Source organism: Lepisosteus oculatus, chromosome 26, assembly GCF_040954835.1.
Source record: "Lepisosteus oculatus isolate fLepOcu1 chromosome 26, fLepOcu1.hap2, whole genome shotgun sequence".
NCBI classification, from domain to species: Eukaryota; Metazoa; Chordata; class Actinopteri; order Semionotiformes; family Lepisosteidae; genus Lepisosteus; species Lepisosteus oculatus.
Window position 1 is genome coordinate 5,714,872 of NC_090721.1, and position 23,016 is coordinate 5,737,887.

Here is a 23,016-nt window from a genome sequence, read left to right on the forward strand (position 1 = left end):
AATGCACGGATATTGTTTTAAATTTGTAGAAAAAGAATGAATGTCCAAACAAAAAAAACAGATTACAGAGTTGATTAGATGTGGATTTAATGTGAATTAAGTTAAACTAGTGGATATAATTCTAAATAATGATGTACAAATTCTGGTATTGTAAAGAACTTGCATTGACAGTTCATAACAGTTCATAAACTGCTGCTTCAAAATGTCCAATTTTTAACATCAGGTTTATGGTATATCATGTCATTCACAGTTCTACAACAAAAGGAAGACTTATTTTGCACACGACGCTCTGGAACAGTGCACTGTTGGAGACGTGGTTCTTTTGAAGGCACTGCCTGAGAAAAAGTCAAAACACGTTAAGCATGAACTTGCAGAAGTTGTGTATAAGGTTGGGAAGGTTGTAGACCCACTCACTGGGAAGCAGGTTGCTGGAAGCCTGTTTTTGGAGCCCCTCTCAGACTCCACAGAGACTACCGCTGAATCTTTAACCGAGAAGCTCCAGGAACTGAACATCACAGCAGCATCAAGCAAAACTCCAGAGAAATCTTCTGAAGTCTGAAAAAGTCATTTTAAAAATAAACTTTTTTTTTGCAATGTGTCATGATGTCCATATCTGTCTTGATCGATTTTTGTTTTAATTTAGTTTTTTCAGATGTGAAAATGTGTTAGCACATTGAAAAGTAAATCAAGGAACAAGCAGAGTTCATTCCAACAGGAAAAGTAAAGCAGAAAGAAAAAAAATATTTGAACTGCAGTCTTTAGGTTTCAGAAGAACTGTCTCCTCTCACTGTGCATTTGTTTTGTTCTGTAAAGCACTCTGAGTAGCCACTTTTAAAGGTACTATGTAAAATAAAGTTTATTATTTTATTATAGCTGAGGAATAGGGTATGATGAACCCTCATGCCTGAAGAAGATTCCACAGCTAAAACAGTTTTCTTTTGTACTTGATTCCTTTGAAGCTTTCTGATATACTGTTGTGCAACGGCACTGCTTTAATATTTAGAAGTTAAAAAATCAATTGTATAAAATGTACCTCTATGGAATCAAGATTCTTTGATTAGCTATTAAATAAAATTGCATCTTTTTTAATGTGAAAAATTTGAAGCACTGCGATTGTACCCTTGAGCAAGGTATAGTAATTTACACATGCTGACCCACTACAGTATATAGCAAAATTATATAAATCGGTATTCTCCAGATCATCTTTATAAATGAGAATTCTCAGTTGAGTTATCTGGTTAAATGATGCGCTCGGAGCTACAGTAAGCTTTTTGAATTGTAAATATTACAACATCATTTTTTCGAGACTATGCTGTACAGTACACTTACTCTCCTTGGCACTCCCATGTCAAATAAATGAAATGATTTGAATATTAAAACCTTTGAAGAATATGTATGTTGCACATATAAAATATGTTTAGTGAATTCCCTACATATCTGATGGTTTTGGCAAAATAGAAAATCAATTTGGGTTGGAATACAGAATTGTCAACATATAATTGCGATGTTGATGATTTCTGTGTTAACTGCGTTGTTTATATAACATTGTTTTCTCCATTTATGGGAATACTGTATATGATATAGCTAGGTTACTAAGGGAATTCCCTGTATGTTATTAGCACAACATTACCATTGTAAATTACATTTCTAATTTTAATTTAAAAAGCTTTTTGAAACATTAAAGGTATTTCTAGCTTCACTTGAGTCTTGTGATCTATATTTTAACAGTTACACTTCGAACGTTTTATTCTCTCTTCTTAGTCCTAATTGCACGTGTTCAAAACATGATTACCTCGCAATCTTAAGACCATTCCAAAATGTGAGGTTGCACCCTACGGACAGTTACCATCCGTAAGCAAAACAAGTCTTTTCTTGGAGTAGCGTACCCCCAGATTTGCAAGATGAAAGCTCAGGACCTTAGACATCACGTCGATTCTTTGCATAAATTGCCTTCACTGCCCTCCAATGGCTTTCCTGATTCAGATAATCTGTTACGTCGTTATCAGTGGCAGGAAATGCTCAGCCTGAGGAAGATGGCGACTCGAGTCCTTCGGAGTTTGGGGGCCGACCTGAATCAAGCAAGAACTAGGGTCCGAGCCCGAGGACAGCTCGTTTTCGTCTCCAGGTTCGTCTCTTTCCGCGCAGTTTGTAATAAACATCGCGGTGTTTTTTTTCTCTCATACTAAAGGTGCTCTTTCTGCGTGTTTAGGTCCATGCTTTTTTTGTGCAGCCGATGTCGCCGCCCCCTCCAAACTGTAGTGTAGGTTGGGAAAATAATGCGCTTCCAGCCCTGTTTGGGCTGTGTGCAATTTGCGCTGAGATATAAAAAAAACAACAACGTTTAAAACTTTATCTTAAAGCAACACCAGTTATACTTTTGGGCCTCCTGTTTCCTTTCGTTTCCCTTTTTAATATTGACCTCGAAACAGGCCGACTATCTCGCAGGAAGTTTTTGTCGGTGGTGTGCCTGCAGTTTATCCAATTGCAGCTCAAGGTCATTATAAATGTCTTTGTTTACTGAGCATACATGGTTACCGTTGTAAGGAGGGCACTGACTACCATTTTTCTTTGTTTTCACCGTTAATTATGTGATTGACCTTGACACTTTTTTTTTGTCAACGCAGTGTTTTCTGCGTGGTTTATTCAGTGTAGTACTTAGGCTTATGTGATATTTATTTTTAGTTATGCCATTCTTTCTGATTTATCCGGACATATGTGTATTATTTTTAGATTCAGTAACACCGATTATGATATTGGACGTATTCCCATTTTATAATAAAATTGAAACACTATTCCGCCTTACGACCACTGTCGTCATACAGTATGTGTTCATATGCATAGAGTCTCTCCTCAGTACCACAGCAAGGTTAGGCCCGGTCAGTAGCAACACTAATGACCTCCAAAAATGCTTATGAAGGTAGTGGTGGGGGGACTTTTCAGGCTATTTTTCTCCTCATAGACCTTCAGTATCCCTCATCACTATTAAGGGTGGGAAGGAGGCTGGTTATTTCAGATTTCAGTTTCTGGAGCTCTAATCAGATGTGGGCGATGTGCTTACAAGCATCAATCAACAGAGAGCTCATTATTCACTGGAGATCGAAATAGGTGTAAATGAACCTCTAGTTATATATTTTTTTATTTCTCCAACTTTAACGTGGCTTTTCTGGAAGTATTATATATTGCTATGATAGTATTTCTGCTATGGTGCACATGCACACTTTCAGGCGCGAGTGTATTAAAACTTGTGTAAAACCTGTCTCAGTACCAATGACATTCTTGGCTTCTCACTGTTGCCTTCAGAGCCCTGTCAGCGTCTACTAACAGGAATGGGGAGGACAGCTGGTTCAAGTCTCTCTTCGTCCGAAAGGTTGATCCGAGAAAAGACGCCCACTCTAACCTCCTCGCTAAGAAGGAAACCAGTAACCTGTACAAAATTCAGTGTAAGTTCCTTGCTCATCACTGTATTCCTTGCTATTACCAGATGCAACAAACATCATGTTGGCAAGTTATTCTGAAAGGCTTGTTGTTAGTGTAATATATCAAGACCTTTTTTCTTTGTGAAAAGCCACAAGTAGAGAAAAAGTGGTGTTAGCTATTTACTTTTCTTAACTTAAGAGGAACACTCAAATTTTTGAATGTTTTTATTTTTGTTTCCAGTTCACAATGTAAAACCTGAGTGCCTGGATGCCTACAACAAACTTTGGTGAGCTTTCTGCTATCATTCTTGCTAAGCAAAAACAGGAACATCTGTATAGCTGTAGTTAAACTGAGCGTGATGGGATTTTATGTCATAGAGTGTGTTATAGCACCCGATACATTTGGAATGATTTATTTGAAAAAAAAATAAAATGTGTGAATTTTTGAAAAATTTAAAACAAGAACTTTTGATGTTTCCATGAGCCAGTTATGAATTTACAATGTATTTGCAGGTATGAATATGCCTGATTTCATTCATTTATTACAAAGCTTCTTGGTGATTCATAACTGCAGACCAATGAATAATAGATCTTTATCCTGCTGTTTCACGGTGTTGGTAATTGTTCCTGCTTGTACCCACACAGGTAAAAAGCATGAAGTAGGCTAACAAATTTGAAAAACTCTTTAAAAAAGATGATTTGGAAAAATATGTGGATCATATTTAAATAAAGATTGCACACCATTTAACTTTACAGAAAGGAATTAGTGTGCCCTGGCATGTAGAATGCACATGGGAGCTCTTTATGAATATGGAAGCAGATGGTTTTGGCTTATGACTATGTAGGGGACTGTTTCCTAACTGAACAATCCGATGATCATAACACTAGGCAAAAGCACAATCGACAGCAAGGACTGTAAAGCAGCAGCAGCTGCAAGAAATGACAATGCAGTCACTTAAGATGCAGCTGAGGAAGGGGTCTGTCTGAGCAAGAGTGACAAAGGTGAAGGTGAAGCAAAAGCTTTGTGCCCGAGACAATGGCCTTTGAAGTGTTTGACTAATTTAACTCTCCATACAGCGAGGAGGTTTTGCCATCAATCCATGCAGATAAGCACTACCCCTGTGAGCTGGTGGGCACCTGGAATACGTGGTACGGGGAGCAGGATCAGGCTGGTAGGGGACAGCACCGGTACCCAGCATGCAATGTCTTCTGCAGTCTGTTTTACCAGTAAACCTACTTGTACACTTGAATACATAATGCTACACCCCTTAGGCCACAATTTATTAGCTAGTGCTGTCCCATAGTATGACCAGGTCAAAATGTCATGCTTTGATTTTTCCAGGAGATTGTAGAATATCAGGTATAACTACTCCATCATGACACTGCAAATGAGCCCCTGTCTCTCAGCAAACTCGTACTGAGAACTGCTCTTTTGATAGAAAAGACAACAGCAGTTGCTTGTTTTTGTATGTCTGTGCTTGTCTGTATAGAGCAGTGCAGCTCCTGGTATTTGAAGAGGAAATAGTTCTGGGTTCCTTGTGCCTGTTGCTTGCTGGGATAGGCTCCGGCTCCCCTGCGACCCTGAATTGGTACAAGCGGCAACTAACAAGATACATGGATAGCTCTTGGTTTACTAAGCAATACTTTCTCAATGATGTGGTCATAATGAAGTAACCATCAAGTAACATAAAGTGCTCTGCATTTTGTTTTCTAGTTCACCTGTGGAGGTATGAGGGAGGTTACCCAGCACTAACTGAAGTAATGAGTAAACTTAGGCAAAACAAGGTACTGGAGCCTTTCTTCATCCGTATACAAAACGTAAATAACGCCACTATTTTTTCGACTTACAATCTCTGAAAGGAAAAGGGAGAAACAGGCTGGTCTTTGCCAGCTTTTTGTGGCTTCATGTGTGATTTAAATTATTGATTTCAATATTGTGTTTGAAGCTGGGAAGAAAATATTACAGACTTCACAGGTATGGAGGGTTATGATTATTCCAGGTAATCACACGATCTTTATAGGTACTGCACATTTAGAATTATGAGCTAGAATTAGTATGTGGCGCTTGAATATTAATTGATTTTCCCAGAGTTGAGTAAAATATTATTCTTGCAAACCACAATCACTTGTTACAAAAGCATAAAAGCTTTGATGGCGATATTATTGGTCGCTGGCCTCATGTGGAAGTTTTCTCTCCCCAGGAATTCATGGAGTATCGGAAAGAAAGAGGGAAGATGCTTTTGTCCCGTAGGAATCAGCTGCTGCTGGAGTTCAGCTTCTGGAATGAGCCTGTACCCAGACAAGGTCCCAACATATACGAGCTGAGAACATATCAGCTCCGAGTGAGTCCTGCATCTTTCAAATCGTACCGGCAGCAAAGGGGGGACTCTTTTTGCATGGGATTTACAGCATCCTTAATCAAGAACCACACTATCGGAGCACAATGACTACAGAGGTTTTGGTATCCTGGTGTGTTTTTCACTTTGTGTTATATGACCTTCGCCGGTAATTAATGGTTAAACAGTGTAGTACTTCCCTCTTCAGTGCACATACATCATTTATGAAACACACAGGAGTACTTGACAGAACAAAGTGTTTACTGATTTAATGGGTGTTGGCGAGTGATATTACTACTTTGAATTTCTTTTTTTTCAGCTAGATTTTAAAATATTTTTCATATTTTTTCAGCCTGGAACTATGATTGAATGGGGCAATTACTGGTAAGGTTGTTTTTAATGGTTAATTTTGTATAGATTTGAATATATGTAATTAAGTTATTCTTCTCGGGAATAGCATGTGGGATAGCTGTCACCACAGTTCATTCATGACCAGTTATTTCCTTAAAAGGGTGGATGCATTTTTTCTGTGGGTGTATGTATACAGTATATTTGTTTCCTTTAAGTGTTTGGATTTTCAGAGTGTAATTATGCATGTGGTGACAAGTGATATACTTGTACTAGCCTTGCAGTTTTGGAAGTATTAAAATCTGGTTATTACCTCTCAACAGATTGTATAAGTGCCAAACTGAGGCTGGCGGCTTTCACAGGTTAAGGTTTACATTACGCACATGTAATTTTTTCCACAATACTTGTTTTACTGCTTACATTTGATTGATTTGAAAATTGTAATAATTCAAACTTTCATAAATAATCTGCCTGGATTAAAATGGAATGAATTTTGGAATCACATTGATTTCCAATATTTTTTATTAAAATAAAAAATATCAATTGTGTATCTAATGTTTAATATAAACATTTTAAAAATATCAAATTCCCTTTCCTTTGGTTTCATAGTTAATTGTTAAGGTAAGATATTTTTATGTTTCAAATATAAAACTCTGGTTTAGAGATTTGTTAATTTAGGGTTTAGCAATAATATATACAGTATTTGTCAAATAGTTTGTTTTGGTATTTGGATATTGCCAAGTTGAATAAAGGTTCACGTCCGAGTTTGATAAATAAGGCTCTTAGTTACTAAAGTATATTATAAATACCATGTAATGAATTAAATATCTGATGCTAAATTAAATTCTAATCTAAGAGCCCTAAAGACAAATAATGTACGACTATGTTTAAGCCTTAAGTCATTACAAATATTTCAGGGGGATACAATTTAGCTGGTTGTGCCTTTTGTGTATTTTATACTAATTTATCTGTGAATATGACAAGCTGCCAGCTTGTAACATGGTAAATCTACGTTTGACATGCAGTATATGTTCTAATTTATTTTCTATGCATATGCATTTATAACTCTTTGCTAGTGGTGCTTTTGACAATTTTTTTTTCTCTGTAGGGCTCGGGCTATCGGATACCGCCAGAAAAACGAAGAAGCGGTCGGAGGGTTTTTCTCTCAAATTGGAAACCTCTACATGGTCCATCACCTTTGGGGTAACGAAGACTAAACACACGTACTCAGAGAGAGACGTTTAATGCAGATGTGTCTGGAGGGTTGGTGTGTTGGCAGCTTTTCATTCCATCTCGGATTATAACCCACTAAGCAGCTAGTGAACTGGTTAAACTGGCTTAACTGACGCATCATGCACCTGCTCCTCGAGGGCTGCGGCGTTCAAGAGACCTAGAAAACCTGCAGGCACACTGTCCCTCCTAACCTAGGACTGAACACCCCTGGTCTAAAGTTTACACACTTCCTTGCACACTTACAATCGCACACGATTCAAGCCCCGAACTGCATTCCTAGAGCTGCCTTGGTCTTTTGGTTTCAGCGTACAAGGACTTGCAGACGAGGGATGACACCAGGAATGCAGCCTGGCAGCAAGATGGTTGGGATGAGTGTGTATATTACACAGGTGAGCCACATTTCTCCTTTGTGCATCAGGTACAGGACCTGTGAACTCCCCTGCCTGTAGTAAGTGAAGATTTCGAATGGTGTTGTGCACTGCCGGGATCGTGTAAACAATCCTAACAGTTTCACATATGCATTCCCACTATGCTTTACTCATGTAAAACCTCACATTTTCAATTGGCTTTTAAATCCCAAAGGAATATAAAGGAGTGATGTACTGCTGTTGCAGACTTCACAGCTGGTGATCAAACAAATGAGGTTAGAATCCTTAAACCCTACAAATATTGCTGAAATCACCAACAATCCATGTACCACTGCCACTTCCTTAAAGGAAAAACTATTTTCTAAAGCTCTAAGAAACTTAGTGTGAGATGTATTGCTGTATTTAAATTTCCATAGTTTAACCCATGGTAAATTTAGGGCAATTGTCTGTATGTCATGTACTTACACACTTTATTTAATTATGTTTTTCTTTTCTTTTCCAAGTTCCTCTTATCCAACATATGGATTCCAGGATTATGATTCCCTTGAAGATCTCGCCCCTTCAGTAGGTTATGAAGTACCTCCTACAATCCCGAAGAAACATTATTAATAAAAATGACTCAACAATGTCAGACTCCCGACTGCTGTGATCTAAAATCTGTTGTAAAAAAAGCCCACCTCCCTCTACTGACGTTTTTTAGTTTTGTTTTTTAACCTGAACCAGAATACAGCATCTGGTACTTTTAAAAATTTTGTATCCAAAACCATCTGTAGTAAGATATTTACAAACAAGACAAAAACATCTTCAACAGTGAATGTGTGGCATAAACACCAACAGTATCCACTTTACAAGAAGGCTTATGTATTTACAGTAGAACTATAACCTCTTATTATTTGGTAGGGCCTCCATTTGTATTATCAATCTTGCAGACATCTATATTGTGCAGTCCAAATTCAAAGGACCAAATTTAGTTCATTGGTAATTGGCATTAATGACCACACCCACTTTTCTTTTGTGAGGAAATGTTTTAAAATTACCTACTTCTAGGGAACTTCTACTTCCCTAAAACTGTTTTAACCACCCCCAAACTGTTATGCGACTGTAATGTACCTCAAGTATAATACATAATTCATTTTGTTGTAAAAAAAGTATTTTATTAAACTAATTGGCAGGGTACAAAATCATCACTAGTTGACGTATTATTTATCCCAAATTTAGTTCCATCTTATACTGGAGGTTTAATAAGATTAATGGTTATCACTATAAAACAATTACATCATCAAAACCATTAAAATGTAGATGTTTTCAGCAGTAGATATGTACAGTGGCATCTTTTGTTAATTTACCTTTTATGGTTAGCCTTCGAAATTGGAATCATAGAAGATTTGGTTTCTGACAGATATTGTATTTTTTAGTTTTCAAATGAATGCTGGAGTGAGGACAACTGAAACCATGTTAAGCAGTGCTATTTGTTCGCACTGCTCTCTGTTCTGTTTTTTTAAATGAACCAATACATCCTGGTTAATTTTTAAAAGTACTTGAGTTGCGTATGTGGTTTTTTAAATTGCAACAAAGCTATAGAAACTGTTGACTTGCATTATCTACCCCAACTCTTTTGTGAGATTACAGACTTGAGAGGGTTGCTGTAGCGGTACTAAATGAAATGGTTTGTATTTAAATCCATACTGTGGATTAGTGCATGTCCAGATTTTGTTAGTAAGAAGGGCTTCATGCATTGTATAATTATAACATTTGTTGGACATTTTGTGTACAGTTTTTTTTCCAGAGTTTCTAGTTTAAAAGCACTGTTAAAAAGTGATTTTATAATCAGAATTTGCTGTAACAGGCCTACAACCCAGGCACACTACTGTATAATTTACAGAAATTAATAAACTTTATTTGCAGTCATTGTGGTCTATTGATGTGGAACAAGAATGACTGTGTAGTTAAGAACAATAAGAGATATACTTGACTGGAATGCCTCACATTTCTTTGTTATTCCTGCAGTATATGATTATTGATATTATGTGATTAATAGAATAGTATTACAACTGAAAATAATTTAAAAATCAATTTTATGCTTTAAAGCATCATTAGTAGGTGTGGAAATAAATGCAAATTCAATAACATCACCCCACACACTTAAGCTTTTTACTCATAATAACGGGAGTAGGAGTATAAAGGGAATACCAAAATGTGGCTTAAAAAAGTCTCTAAAGTGTAAAAGTCCTAGTGTTCACAGTTGTCTATAGCATTAACATAAAAAAAGCAATACCTCACTAGGCATTCACATGGAACAAGCTGATAACTCTTTGCATATGCATCACAGATATTCCTAAAGTTAAAACAAAAATTCTTGCATGGTGCAATTTGTAAACCCCTATTCGGGAGTGAAAAAAAGTACTTGGACAAGAAAACTGAATGGAAGACTTGTGTGGTTGATAGTGTAGAAAATGTATGTTTTAATGGATGACGGAAATAAAAAATGGACAGAACTGATACAAATATATTGATACCTGAACCACAAACTTGTACATTTAGCAGAAATGATTCAATAAGACTGAGTATACTAACCCAAAAAGGGTATCACATGAGCCACTAACTTTCCCCCCTCACTTAAGTGCAAAGTACAATATTAATCTATTTTGAGACCTTGTAGAAGATGGTATCACATTCAGCTTTTAATATTCAGTTACTGAACCACGCACTATAAAATGTTTCTTAGTTCAAAGCTACAGTACTCTATACAGTTTTTTCTATGTATAACAAAATGACAAATGTTGTCTGGAAAAAAACATTTCCAGGCAAAATCAGGCTTTGAATTCATAAAGGCACAAGATTGTGGGTGAACAAAGAGTGCTGATTGATAAACAAGTATAGAAATCTATTTTAAAAAGTGTCTGAAGATGCCCCTTTTCGTTCTTGTTCTCAGATCTTTAATTTTTTTCCAGTTCTTTAAGGAGCTCTCCGAAGCTTGTGACATACCACGCAGACTTCTCCTTCACCTGGGGCCTGACGACATTGCCCCCAAATCCAATGAAGGCATTCTAAAACATGGGAATAGAACACAAATCAGTATTTCTTAAAGTATACAAAGCATTATGGCACTTTTTTTCTTAATACAGGCTACTGTTTGGAAATTTCACGTAAAATGGGAATTAAGTCCCACAGTAACAAAACATTATTTTCATGTGATTTTTCTTAAGCACTTAAGACATTTATTTCTGAAGCATTAACGCAGACTTTTAGACCTGCGTCTAAAAATATGCTAGACCTGGGTGGACCATCGTTAGTTCTACTGAGCCACTGTCCAGTAGGAAACATTTCTAAAGACCACTTAAGCAGCTGATTTATGCAATTACTTAGTTTAGGAATCCTTTTAAATGAACATAAAACTCCTCACAAAGACCACACCGTGCCATTCTTTATTTAACTGAGCCAGCCTAAATGAAACTTGTATTCCATGTCTTTACGAGTTGAAGCATTAAGAATGGCCTAGAAGAAGCAAGGCTGACCACTCATGGGGCGATTCCGTTCAGCGAAGTCAGCTCAGAGACTTACGAGAAGGGCACACGTGAGCACCAGTGTGGAACACGGATTAGAAGCGGGACACCCTTACTTACTTACAGACCTTACTGACCCCAGCAGGAACACGCATACTGTATGAAGGGCACGAGACCGCCAGTGTGGATACTGGGACACGGCCGTTATGTCCCTACTTCTGTGCAGGGACGGACGAGATGGCATTCATTTTAATCAAACTGTGAGCGCAGAATGAAAACCTCTTTAAAATATTCTCTGCCGGCGTGCGCTTTGCCGCTCGAAAAGCAGCAACAGCAGAAAGCTTTTATATCGTGAGCCACGACCAGCTCACTGTCGTGTGAGGTCGTCCCATGAGCCTTTTTATAACAGCACACCTCGACTGCTTGTGCACCTTGTGTTCACACCTGCTCTGTGTCACAAGTGTGGTCCTGGAGGAAGGGCTTAGTCTTAGTCTAGAGCAGGGGATCTCTTCCCTTGTCCTCGGCTGGTTTCCATACCAGCTGGGCTCTTTCCTTAATGTGAATTCTTTACGTTCATTTTATTATTAGGTTAATTAAGGGTTCAATAATGTAACAGAGCTCACCTCGAACAAGCATCAGCAGTTGTGTGGATCTCCAGGACCAAGGTTCTAAACTCCTGCCTTACATGTGGTAATATTAACTCAGGGGTATCTAGCAGGTCGCGTACATCACCCTTGTATGATATATTTGTAAAGACTTGAAACACAAGAGTTCTGATCAATTTGTTAGGCTCATTGGTTTTCATTTCAAATCATTTCTAAACTATTTAAACTGTACCAATTACTTCTTGAGAGGCTGAAATTTAAAATTTAATGGTGTTAATTACAACAGAACAGGTAATATTGAGGACAGATTCACAGTTATAAGAAGGACAAAACATCAAGGCTTTTAGTTAGAAAAATACAAATTTGAAACAAACTTTGCACATTCCTTCCTCATATGTTTAAGCAGGAGATCCTTGGTTGAGTTAGCTACTAGAAACCAAGCACGCTAGATGGGCCGAAGTCGTGTGTAACCCTCGGTTCTCGTATGGAGTCTGTTTCTGCAGAGAGTAGGCGTCGAGGGCTGGACGTACCGCAGGAGGGCAGGCTTCCAGGTCTGTAGCGCCGTCCCCGATCATCACCACCTTCTGCAGCTCGTACTTCTTCTTCAGGAAACTGATCACCCTGCCCTTCCCTCCCGACTCGGCCGTCAGCTGCGTCTCGTCGAACCCCGCGTACTCGCCTACAGGGGGGTGAGGAGCAGGGCTGAAGGTTGGCCTCAGCGTGTCTGATCCGAGCAGGCTGCCGAGCTTCCCAAACCGCGGGCGCAGAGTCTTGTGCAGGTCGGGGGAACCTGAGGGGCTTACCGTCTTCTGATTGCTGTGCCGCCCAGGCTCTGGACCCAGCTGTTCTACTCATTTAATTTTCTGCCTGATGGTAAGACTTCTAACCAAGCTCCAAGCAGCACTGAGTAAGCAGCATTTGATTTCATTACGAAAAATCCCATCTACAGGTACCTGTATGTCAAGGAAAATGATTATCCTCCTGTTTAACCAATTACTTAGATAGGACTACTAGAAAACACACTAGGCTCTCCTGGCACCTGTGGTGCAAGCTGGTGTTTTCTTGGATCTCTGCAAAAATAGACATCTGCCCAAAAGGCTCACTGGATGGACAAAGTATGCAGAAAGAAATCCTATTTGTCATGGCTCCAGACAATTTAGGACAATTTAGACAATTAGGATCTCGGGGTAGGTGGTTTCAACTACATTCTTTTAATCGCTAGGCTTCCCAGAGCACAGCATCTCTCCAACTCCGAAGTTCTCCTTATTCTAAGACACGAACAGCATGGCCTTTTTGTTAAGGAATTGACGGCCAAACCCGGGACAGAAAACTCACCATTGAAGTAAAACTTGAGGCGGTTTGCAAAGACGTGGTCAAGGGGGATACCGAGCTGCGTGGCCACGTGCTCCACGAGGCAGCGGAAGCCCCCCGAGATCAGAAACACCTTCACGCCACGCTGCTGAAGGCACCCCACCAGCTCCCTGGCCACACAGAAAATTCAATAACTCCAGGGATAGGCAAAAGGAAGTGTACAAACTGCATGATTTGAAGCCCAATATTTCAGTCACAAAGTTATAAAAATGGGTTGGCTATTTTGAAACCTTTGGTTTAAAGGAGAGATAACTGTATACACTTACTTGATACCAGGGGTTAACTGGGGAGGGTGGTCAGTCAGTAACTTGTTCACTTGCTCACGGGAGCATCTTATTATGGAGAGGCGTTCCGTTAAAGCTGTTTTAAAGCTCATTGAGCCACCCATAGCTTTGCGGGTCCTGAAAAAACACAACATTGGTCAACAACACGTTCTGCTGGTCAAGCTCTCGGTACGTTATGCAAAAATGCAAAGACTGATCTTGTATCGACGAGACATCAGTTTTTAATTCAGTCCCTCAGTCGGGGGAACTGGGAGAACGTCGTGTGAAACACTGAAATGTCACGCCATTAACATTAAGTTGACTAGTTTCGTGATAACTTTTTTTTTTTACAGTGAAGGTGTGTACCTACATTTCTGTGACTGCATCCCCGACACCGCAAAATTTAGCCAGTTCATCAATGCCCTCTTCCTTGATTACAGTACTGTCCACATCGAAACACACGGCGTCTGAGCTGCAAAACAGTTCCTTCGTCTCCAGGAGGGTAGTCATGATGTTCCGAGATGTTCTGCAAAAGTCCATTTCGTTTATTTAACTACAGTACGAAGCTGAAGAGCTTTTAAAATGATATCCTAAAATACAACACAAACATTCACTGAACATTCAAGAACGTTGTTAGGAACTACGCAGTTATGGCGAGTTCAATGGTTAAAATATATAAAAAAAATTCAAATAGGTTAGTTAAAGCGTTACTACCTATTAAGTTTAGCAAAAAAAGCCATGCGTTTTTTTCTAAAAGTTCTATAGTAAGGATTTAAGATAAGCCATTCTTAAATAGTCCCAACTTCAATTAAGAAGAGACCATAACTTAATTAGTGCAGAAGCCACATGTCTGAGCCTCTTCAAATTAAATTGCAGAATTCATCACGAGATTAATACTGTATGTCCCGCATTCTGAAGGCATGAAAGGTCACACAATTTCATGTCACTTAATTCTCGCCTGTTAGGAAAGTCGAGAATTAAAATACTGCTTGCGAAAGCAAGCCTCGCATTTTACACAGCCGCCGCTTGCTGTCAATGATATCTTTACAGACTGTTACGGCTAAGTTCTGAAGCTGAAGTCTCAATTTCATGATGACCCAGGCAATGAAGATTGCATCATCTTCCAAAGAACCACCTGAAGACCGCGATCTTGACAGGCAGTCGACTCCCCACTGTAACAGCACACAGTTAAGACTGCAACCACAGCCAACTATTCAACTATTGAATTCATGGGCCCTTTACGCACGTACTTATTTAACAGTATCATCCTGTTTGGCAACATCGGACCAACTTGTTATTGCACATGTTTTAACTTCACCTCAAAACACGTATCGCGGGGGAAAATAAGGAAACGGCTCTGAATTTAAACCTAATGATAGCAATTATAAGGTCTCTTTACCTTTATGAACCCTGTCCAGTGAGTCTGTGTGAATCGCCGCGCTCCCCAAACCCGCCCGCAGTCCCGGACAATCCTGTCTTGGAAACTGAGAAGGCGCTCATTGAAAAACAGCAGATGGGTTCCCCCAGCCTGTCAGATGCAAGGACATGTTCGTTTCAGCTGTGCAAGTACAATGAGCTGGGAGTCGGTCTGACCAATTCGGGATCAGCTGAGCGAATCGCGTTACAGAGTTGCGTGAGGCGACCGCCTCCTCTGGGCGCTGGCTAACGGTGAGCATTACATTAGCAACAGTAGTGTGTTGAGTAGAACCGACCAACCTACTGTATATAGCAATAACGAAACACACGAATGGCCGGGTGGCACGAAGCACATAGCTACAACCGCGGATTGGCATGATTTCCTTGTGTCCTGAAGAATGCATTTGTGAATTTCGAGTAGCTAAATGGAAGATTCAAATCCTGTATTATGCGTTTATTCCATATATTTCATTAATGAGTGCATTAGTATAAACAGTTACAAATCAGTTGGTTTTTTTTTGCCCCAGCCGTGTGGACTAGCACACGTCGTGAGGTCGTGTCTTGTCACAATAAAGACTCTTTTTTATGTTTCGCTATTTCGATACAAGGTCGCGTGTGGCGGCTTGCACAATACGTTTTAAAACCGCACAATCTGTAATGGTATATTGTTAAAGGTTCTTAAAATCAAAAGGGGCCTATAACTCTGGGTTTGCCTTTTCGTTTTCTTAAAAATCACTTCAACTTGCACTTGAGATTGTTCTTGTTTTAAAACGTTAACCATAGAAATTCGTGGATAATCAACGCAGTACAACACAAACCCTGTAGAAAAACCGGAGACGCTCCAGACGTCTTACGCATGCGACGCAAATGAATGGCAAGAACGTTAGCCAATAAAAATGCATAATAGGAGGGATGGCCATTGCTGTGCACCAATCACCGACCCGGGGGCGGTGCTGAATAAAGGCAGCAAGAGAGTTCTAGAAACCGGCAGCGGCCTATTTGTGCCGTGCTTCGTAGCTGGTAGCAGATCCGTCCCTGCTTTGCTGCGGTTGTGTCTAGAGCCGGCTGTATTTTGTCACCATGACCGCTGTCAAAGCCCTGAACCCGAAGGCAGAGGTAGCCCGTGCCCAGGCAGCTCTCGCTGTAAACATCAGCGCTGCCCGCGGACTCCAGGATGTGCTGAAGAGTAACCTGGGACCCAAAGGCACAATGAAAATGTGAGTCGTCTTTTTTTTCCCCCTAATTCATGAGCCGGGGTTGGATTCTTTGTTAGGGTAACTGAGCACGGCACTTTTAATTTGGGCTTTATAAAGCACTCCGAAGAGTTTCGCTACCTCTCAAGAGACGTTTCTCTGCTCTCCCTGTGCACTTGCATTTTCTGCTGTTTCATTAAGGACCCGAAATTTGCAAGAGGCCTAGCAACGCAGGCGGCGTAACTGTCGGCGGCTTTTGCGGAGTTTGCGTTCCACGTACGTTACTTCTTCTGGAGGGTCTGCGCTGCACTTTCACAATATGAGGCTTTTAACTATCTTATAAATCGGTTTATAAACTGTGCAGCTTTTATGACAATATCCACGAAACTATTCGGGTTAATTTCTATTGATTGTAGTGTCTTCTTGGTTGGTTTTTATTTTCAACGTGCGTACAGTATTTGGCTGCCGCTTGCTACGAAAAGAGCGTAAACTGCAGGAGAATATGCCTTGCGTAGCCGAGGCCGAGGCGCGGCAGCAGTGGGGGTGGGGTAAATGGCGCACACGTGGGGCAAAAAGAGTTGTCTCATTCAAAGCTGCATTTGGCCGGATCTTTATTCTGATGGCGGTTTTTGCCCCATCGAGAAAAAAAAAAGATTTCTGGCGATTTGTTTTTTTTAGTTACAGTAACTGTTTCCAGATGTGAATTCTGTCACCCGCAACCAGCGACCCGAGCTAAACTTCCATATTTAGTTTGGAAAGCTAAATATGGATATTAACGTAAATATATTTCATCACAAGAAATATATGCATTGGTAATGATTGTTAATGTCTTTCTTTGTAGGCTTGTGTCTGGTGCCGGCGATATAAAGCTGACCAAAGATGGTAATGTTCTGTTGCACGAAATGGTAAGGGAAACGTCTTCATTATAAACTTTTTTTAATTACTTAAACACTGCGAAAAGGTTCGAGTTGTCAACCAAATTGGTGAATAAAGTAAGGTAATGATCAGCTTTTAGTTTAATGTATTCTGATGTCGCACAGTGAACACCCATGTGTGCTCTGTAGCTCCTTTGGTTATCAATCTGTGCTAAAGAAAAGTTTGGTCTGTACCTCTGCATCCAAAGAGTCTCATTCTTTTAGATGTATTCAACGGACCAGTACAAATGGAAATGGAACAGCACGTTAAAAATTTGGTGTGTGCTTTGTACACTACAAAATACATAAATGATGAATTTAAGATTTTTTTGTTGTTGTTGATCAGATTAGCTTTTGCACACTGACCACTTTGCATTCATTTACCTCTCCAGCAAATTCAGCACCCAACAGCCTCTTTGATTGCCAAGGTTGCTACGGCTCAGGATGACATCACAGGAGATGGTACAACTTCCAATGTGCTCATTATTGGAGAGCTTCTGAAGCAAGCCGATCTGTATGTGTCAGAGGTACGTTCTTCAATCTCAGACCGTTTTATGATCCTTAAGAGATTACCTCGTGTCTAGATGGTTTGCCATTTAGATTACCTCGTATTTAAAACTGCAAATTTAACTTTTTAGTCACCAACATTGAGGCACCTCTCCTTTCTGCCAATTTAAAGTTTCTTGTATTTTGGTCTTTTCATCATTTTCAGGGCCTGCATCCTCGGATCATAGCTGAGGGATTTGAAGTAGCAAAAGAAAAGGCTCTTGAGGTTTTGGAACAAGTGAAAGTAACCAGGGATATGGATAGAGAGACTCTCATCAGTGTTGCTAGGACTTCTCTTAGAACCAAGGTCCACTCGGAGCTTGCAGACCTCTTGACAGAAGTAAGTTGTTTATTATTTATATTGTTTGTCTTAAGTTGTTTGTATTGGCACATGGGAAGAACAGATTATTAAAGTGTTTTTTCTTTCTTTACAGGCTGTAGTAGATGCAGTTCTTGCCATCCGGAAACCAAATGAGCCCATTGACCTCTTCATGGTGGAAATTATGGAGATGAAACACAAAACAGATAGCGAGACAACGTGAGTAATCCTGGAAAGTGTTGGACTACTGGAGTCGGTAATTAGCTTGAGGAGAACTAGTCACTGTTCTGCCACCTAGTTAGGAAAAACCATGAAGTACTTTTGTAAATCATATTTAATTAAGCCCCTTTGTAAACAAGGGTGTCATAACGGTGAATGTTTAAAGCAATCGTGGCCATTTCTGTGTTGTATCCTGTACAGCCTGATCAGAGGTTTGGTGTTGGATCATGGTGCTCGGCATCCAGATATGAAGAAGAGAGTTGAAGATGCTTTCATTCTGACTTGCAACGTTTCCCTGGAATATGAAAAGACGTAAGTAATGTTTTGTGGAATATCTTGGGACGAGCATGATCAAGATACGCTGAATGTTATGGGTATCGTTCTGCCTTTGCTTTTTATTGCTGTTCTTCAGGAAAATTGTTGCTCCTACTGATCTGTTGTAGGGGTCTACACTCTTGGTCCTGGAGGGCACCTACCCTGCAGGTTTAATAAGTAACATTTACATCAAAGTCTAAATATTTGGAATACTTAAATTGTGATCACTGAAGGATGATTTGTTAAATTAAGTAATCCAGAATTCTGTGAGACTTCAGTTCTCAAGGAGCAGAGCTCTAATTGAAAAGATTTAGGAATAAACTAATGACTTACAGGTGATCTATAAGACTAACTAGATTGGGATTTTCAAGGACCCCTTGTGGACCTGGGGACCCCTTACCTATTAGAAAAGCGGTCAGATGCTGCATCCTTTTGGTTTCACTGCTGTTCCGAATCTTTAATCTGCATTATTGTGGTTGCGCCAATGGACCTGCATTATATATGAAGGGTCATTTCACTACTCTGCTGTGTCTTCTTTAAAATATTCTGTAATTTTCAGTACTTTAAAAGCCTAAGAATCCCTTTTTTTGTTGCAGCGAAGTCAACTCTGGCTTTTTTTACAAGAGTGCAGAGGAGCGGGAAAAGCTGGTCAAAGCGGAGAGAAAGTTCATCGAAGACCGAGTAAACAAAATTATTGACCTGAAGAACAAAGTTTGTGGTGACACTTCCAAAGGATTTGTTGTGATTAATCAGAAGGTATACATCAGGCTTTTAAATGAATTGATTGGTTAATAGTACATAACTTGTCATTGTTTTTCACGGTTGTTTATTTTGTCACGTTCATCTTAAGTTAGAAACATATCTGCTTTGTTTCCAGTATGGAGGTTGTGTTGCACAGCGAACACCCATGTGTGCTTTGTAGCTCCCTTGGTCATTTGCCTGTGCTAAAGAAAAGTGTGGTCCTTACCTCTACATTGGAAGAGATTGTTTCTTCTACATGTATTCAGTGGACCAGCACATTTTAAAATCGCAATGGAAAGATTTCTTTGGAAGTCTTTATCTGGACAGTCGTAAGGTTGATTATATTTTTGTAGTGGCTCAAGTTATTTTTCATTATCTTTTTTTGCAGGGTATTGATCCATTTTCTCTAGATGCACTAGCAAAAGAAGGAATCGTAGCTCTCCGCAGAGCTAAGAGGAGGAATATGGAGAGGTATGTTGCAGTGACAGTTTACAGTTTAAGGTTGAGTTTTAATTTCATGTTGAGGATCTGACCAGTTGCATGAAAAATGAAAGCAATATATTAAAGTATTCATTTTTGTGAATCTCCCTACAGCATTTGAATGGTTATATCTTGATTAAGTAAAGTACACGTATTTTAATAAATGTGACTTAAATATTTGTTGATCAAAGCCTTTTTTATAAATATGTAAAAAATCAATGTTCCTGTATTTTGATGGTTCTTTTAAAATATTTTCTTGTTTGTCTGGGCTTTATAAGGAATGTGTGTGTTATTGTAATTGTTGTTCACATAGGTATGCTTTGCTGAAGTTCACAACTTAAAAGGGAATGCATGGCTGAATTCTGTAATACTCATGTCAGTAGTATATGCAGTCAGACACCATGCCAGATTATCATTCACTCTTTATAACACAGTGATAAGATCTTCAGTATCCATCTACTTTATGCAAGAGTGAATACAATCTGTATTATACTGTTTATTGGTATCCTGATCATCAAGATACAGCTGTTTGTAGCTGATTATAAGTCCTTTGTTTTTATTTACTTTAAGGCTTAGCCTTGCATGTGGAGGTATAGCCATGAACTCTGTGGATGACCTAACACCAGAATGCCTGGGATATGCTGGTCTTATGTATGAGCACACACTTGTAAGTTTATTCAAGATTTTCTGTGCAAGTGTTGGATTGTTGCAGATACACAAAATGTTTCTGTGTTTGTATTTATGATGTTATTTTCTCAGAGTTTCTTTCTCCACTTAGCTGTAGAATGTTGATCAGGCCATTGAAATGGAGCACCCAATGAAGTGATCATGCTGTAATCATGAGAAGATGTTTGCTATAATAAAGTTGAGCTACGGTAGCCTTTAATATAGAACAATTAACCAGCTATTTCTTTGCAGTTTCTTTCTGCTCAAGTTATCTAAAAGATTATAGCATTGTGTTTAAAGCAGTTAGATTCCATGCAAAAGAATAGGTCACTGTTAGCACAAAGTGTGATGCTGTTCAGTTATCAGTATTAATACCCATGAGGTGCTTGCTTTACTTGGATAAGATTGGTGATCTACTGAATGAACCACTGAAAGTGTTTGTTTGCTATAGGGTGAAGAGAAGTTCACATTCATCGAAAACTGTAGTAACCCACGCTCAGTGACCCTTCTGATCAAGGGGCCAAACAAGCACACTTTAACACAGATCAAAGATGCCGTAAGAGATGGACTTCGGGCAGTCAAGAATGCTATTGAAGATGGTATGTAGTTACTGACCTTTTGCCATTTCTTCCAATTAGATTATCTAAAAAAAAGAACAGTAAGCTCTTTATGAAGCACAGTATGAACCCTGAATATAACTTCTGTTGTCAGGCTGTGTGGTGGCAGGAGCTGGTGCTTTAGAAGTAGCAGTGGCTGATGGCCTTGTGAAACACAAACCTAATGTGAAAGGCAGGGCCCAGCTGGGAGTGCAGGCCTTTGCGGACGCTCTGCTTATTATTCCCAAGGTAGATATAAACGTCTTCCGTTAACGCTTACTACTTATTTTCAGTTTTGTGCCGGCCACGGCTCCGATTCTCAACCTCTTTCCTTGGCAGGTGCTTGCACAGAACTCTGGTTACGATCCACAGGAAACCTTAGTGAAGCTGCAGACTGAGTATAAAGAGTCTGGACAGCTCATTGGTGTGGACCTGAACACAGGTAATACACTAATCCTCAAGGATTTAAAACGCTGACCCACTGCTTCTCTCATTGTTCATTTTTGTTTTGTAATACATGGAACTTAGAATATTTGTCTTGCAAACCATCAGGTTTGGTTTACACCACTGTCTGCATTCTGCAAGAAAGAGTTGCAATGAAGTGAACATTTTATTTTTAAAGGTGAACCCATGGTTGCAAGTGAGGCAGGTGTGTGGGATAACTACAGTGTCAAGAAACAGCTTCTTCATTCATGGTAAGGTCACGTATGCTGTACACTTCTGAGGGTTTTGCTGGGGAGAGAAATTCTTGGAGCTCTTAAGTACAAATGGTGCAGACCTCTGATTCCTGTACTGAATTTATTAAAACTAAAACATTTAAGGCTAGTATAAAACACTTAGCCTGGAAATTTGTCATTTACTGAAAGGTAATTTTATTGCGAAGTTGCAGTGGCTTTATGGGCTGTTTTTGTTTGCCTTCTGAGCAGAGTATGATAGTGACTGATGGCTTAGTTCAGTGACTGTGATAAATAGGTCAGATTCTAAATATGACTTTGACCCTCCCAAAGTAAGTCTTTGAATCGTTCACTCATACACCAATTAATGTAGAGAAGGTGGAAGATTTGATTTGTGAGCTGTATTTGGATAACTCACTTTGCTAAGTACAACTTCCTGTCCATAAAGATTAAGAGTAAGAGTGTTTTGCTTTTTGGGAGATTGACGTGGCTCATGTAGCTTTGTAAAATGCCTCTTGTCTTTTTCTACAGCACAGTAATTGCAAGCAACATACTTCTGGTGGATGAAATCATGAGAGCTGGAATGTCTTCCCTTAAAGGCTAATCCCAGGAAGAGAAGCAGTAACCGAGGCCTGATCCTCGGTGGATAGCTCACTCACAGCACTTCTGAGATCGTCGGCATGACGCCACCAGTCTCAACTGATTAACAAAGAGCTGTAATGACGCACAAGGCGTACTGTCTGAGAAACCATTCACCCCAATTGAAACATTTCCTTCCAAATTAAACCAGTTTATTTATTTGTTGTTTTTTTTTGTTAATGGCACTGAACTGTACAGGACAGTTTTCCACTTTGTACTCAATAAAATTTTAGTTTGGCTCTCAAAACAAATCACCTGTGTGGGTTTTTTTTTGTTTCTCTCTGATGGATTATTTAACTACAGATGACTGTGATGTAAAAGTCCCTTTAAAGCTGTTATGGTATAGTGAAAATTACCTTTCAAATGGATCAATTTAATAAACATGACAGATATTTGCTGTGTTAAATTTCACTAATTGGGATGCAAGAAATTCCACATTGCAAATTTAAAAATGTATATGCAATTGTTAATATAGAGTACTGAATAGATTGCTTGTCTACCGTCTTGGGTGACCATGTATAATGTTGTGCAGTAGCTGAATATACTGTAGCATGAAATATGGAAAGCTAAAGTAAAGCATAACTATAGTTCTGGGAAGTAGGATTTTTTTAAGACTCATACTTTTTATGAGTAAATGGTTTCCTCTAAGAAATAAGCTTTATGGAGAAATTTCCCCAACAGACTCGTCTCCTAATCCTCTATATTCATTTGCAGGTTTTGACTTCACACCTCTTCCAGTTCTGCCCGAGGGTCGCTACCCTTTCTCCCAAGCTCTCCACCTCCTCTTGGCTACCCGGTCTCACGCTTTATCATCTGCCGGTTTCCCTCTCCCTCACATCGAAAGAAGGCTGTACA

The 23,016-nt window shown here is 39.4% G+C and overlaps 3 protein-coding genes and 3 non-coding genes across 6 annotated transcripts; 5 read left to right on the plus strand and 1 right to left on the minus strand.

Annotated features, from left to right (window-relative positions):
• Positions 1-1,987: 1,987 nt before the first annotated feature.
• On the plus strand, positions 1,988-9,609 carry nipsnap2 (nipsnap homolog 2). Its single transcript, XM_006640865.3, has 10 exons — positions 1,988-2,125; positions 3,301-3,440; positions 3,658-3,703; positions 4,494-4,588; positions 5,131-5,201; positions 5,618-5,758; positions 6,105-6,136; positions 7,209-7,303; positions 7,639-7,722; positions 8,205-9,609. The coding sequence occupies exons 1-10, from the start codon at positions 2,016-2,018 to the stop codon at positions 8,267-8,269; spliced, it is 879 nt and encodes a 292-aa protein (XP_006640928.3). The 5' UTR covers positions 1,988-2,015; the 3' UTR covers positions 8,270-9,609.
• A 534-nt stretch (positions 9,610-10,143) lies between these two features.
• psph (phosphoserine phosphatase) lies at positions 10,144-15,045 on the minus strand. The gene is made up of 6 exons (XM_006641022.3): positions 14,843-15,045; positions 13,814-13,969; positions 13,447-13,581; positions 13,145-13,290; positions 12,340-12,488; positions 10,144-10,748 (listed from the first exon to the last, which is right to left on the minus strand). Exons 2-6 carry the CDS (start codon positions 13,951-13,953, stop codon positions 10,638-10,640), a joined length of 681 nt encoding a protein of 226 aa, XP_006641085.2. The 5' UTR covers positions 13,954-13,969; positions 14,843-15,045; the 3' UTR covers positions 10,144-10,637.
• A 774-nt stretch (positions 15,046-15,819) lies between these two features.
• Positions 15,820-22,412, plus strand: cct6a (chaperonin containing TCP1, subunit 6A (zeta 1)). Its single transcript, XM_006640866.3, has 14 exons — positions 15,820-16,076; positions 16,894-16,957; positions 17,359-17,493; positions 17,679-17,852; positions 17,947-18,050; positions 18,252-18,362; positions 18,962-19,121; positions 19,495-19,577; positions 20,157-20,253; positions 20,704-20,851; positions 20,964-21,097; positions 21,188-21,290; positions 21,471-21,543; positions 22,054-22,412. The coding sequence occupies exons 1-14, from the start codon at positions 15,940-15,942 to the stop codon at positions 22,124-22,126; spliced, it is 1,596 nt and encodes a 531-aa protein (XP_006640929.1). The 5' UTR covers positions 15,820-15,939; the 3' UTR covers positions 22,127-22,412.
• Positions 17,085-17,216, plus strand: LOC138225195 (small nucleolar RNA SNORA22). The gene has a single exon (XR_011183779.1). It is a non-coding gene; the product is annotated as a small nucleolar RNA SNORA22 (small nucleolar RNA).
• On the plus strand, positions 19,256-19,387 carry LOC138225194 (small nucleolar RNA SNORA22). The gene has a single exon (XR_011183778.1). It is a non-coding gene; the product is annotated as a small nucleolar RNA SNORA22 (small nucleolar RNA).
• On the plus strand, positions 19,936-20,067 carry LOC138225193 (small nucleolar RNA SNORA15). Its single transcript, XR_011183777.1, has one exon. It is a non-coding gene; the product is annotated as a small nucleolar RNA SNORA15 (small nucleolar RNA).
• Positions 22,413-23,016: the final 604 nt, after the last annotated feature.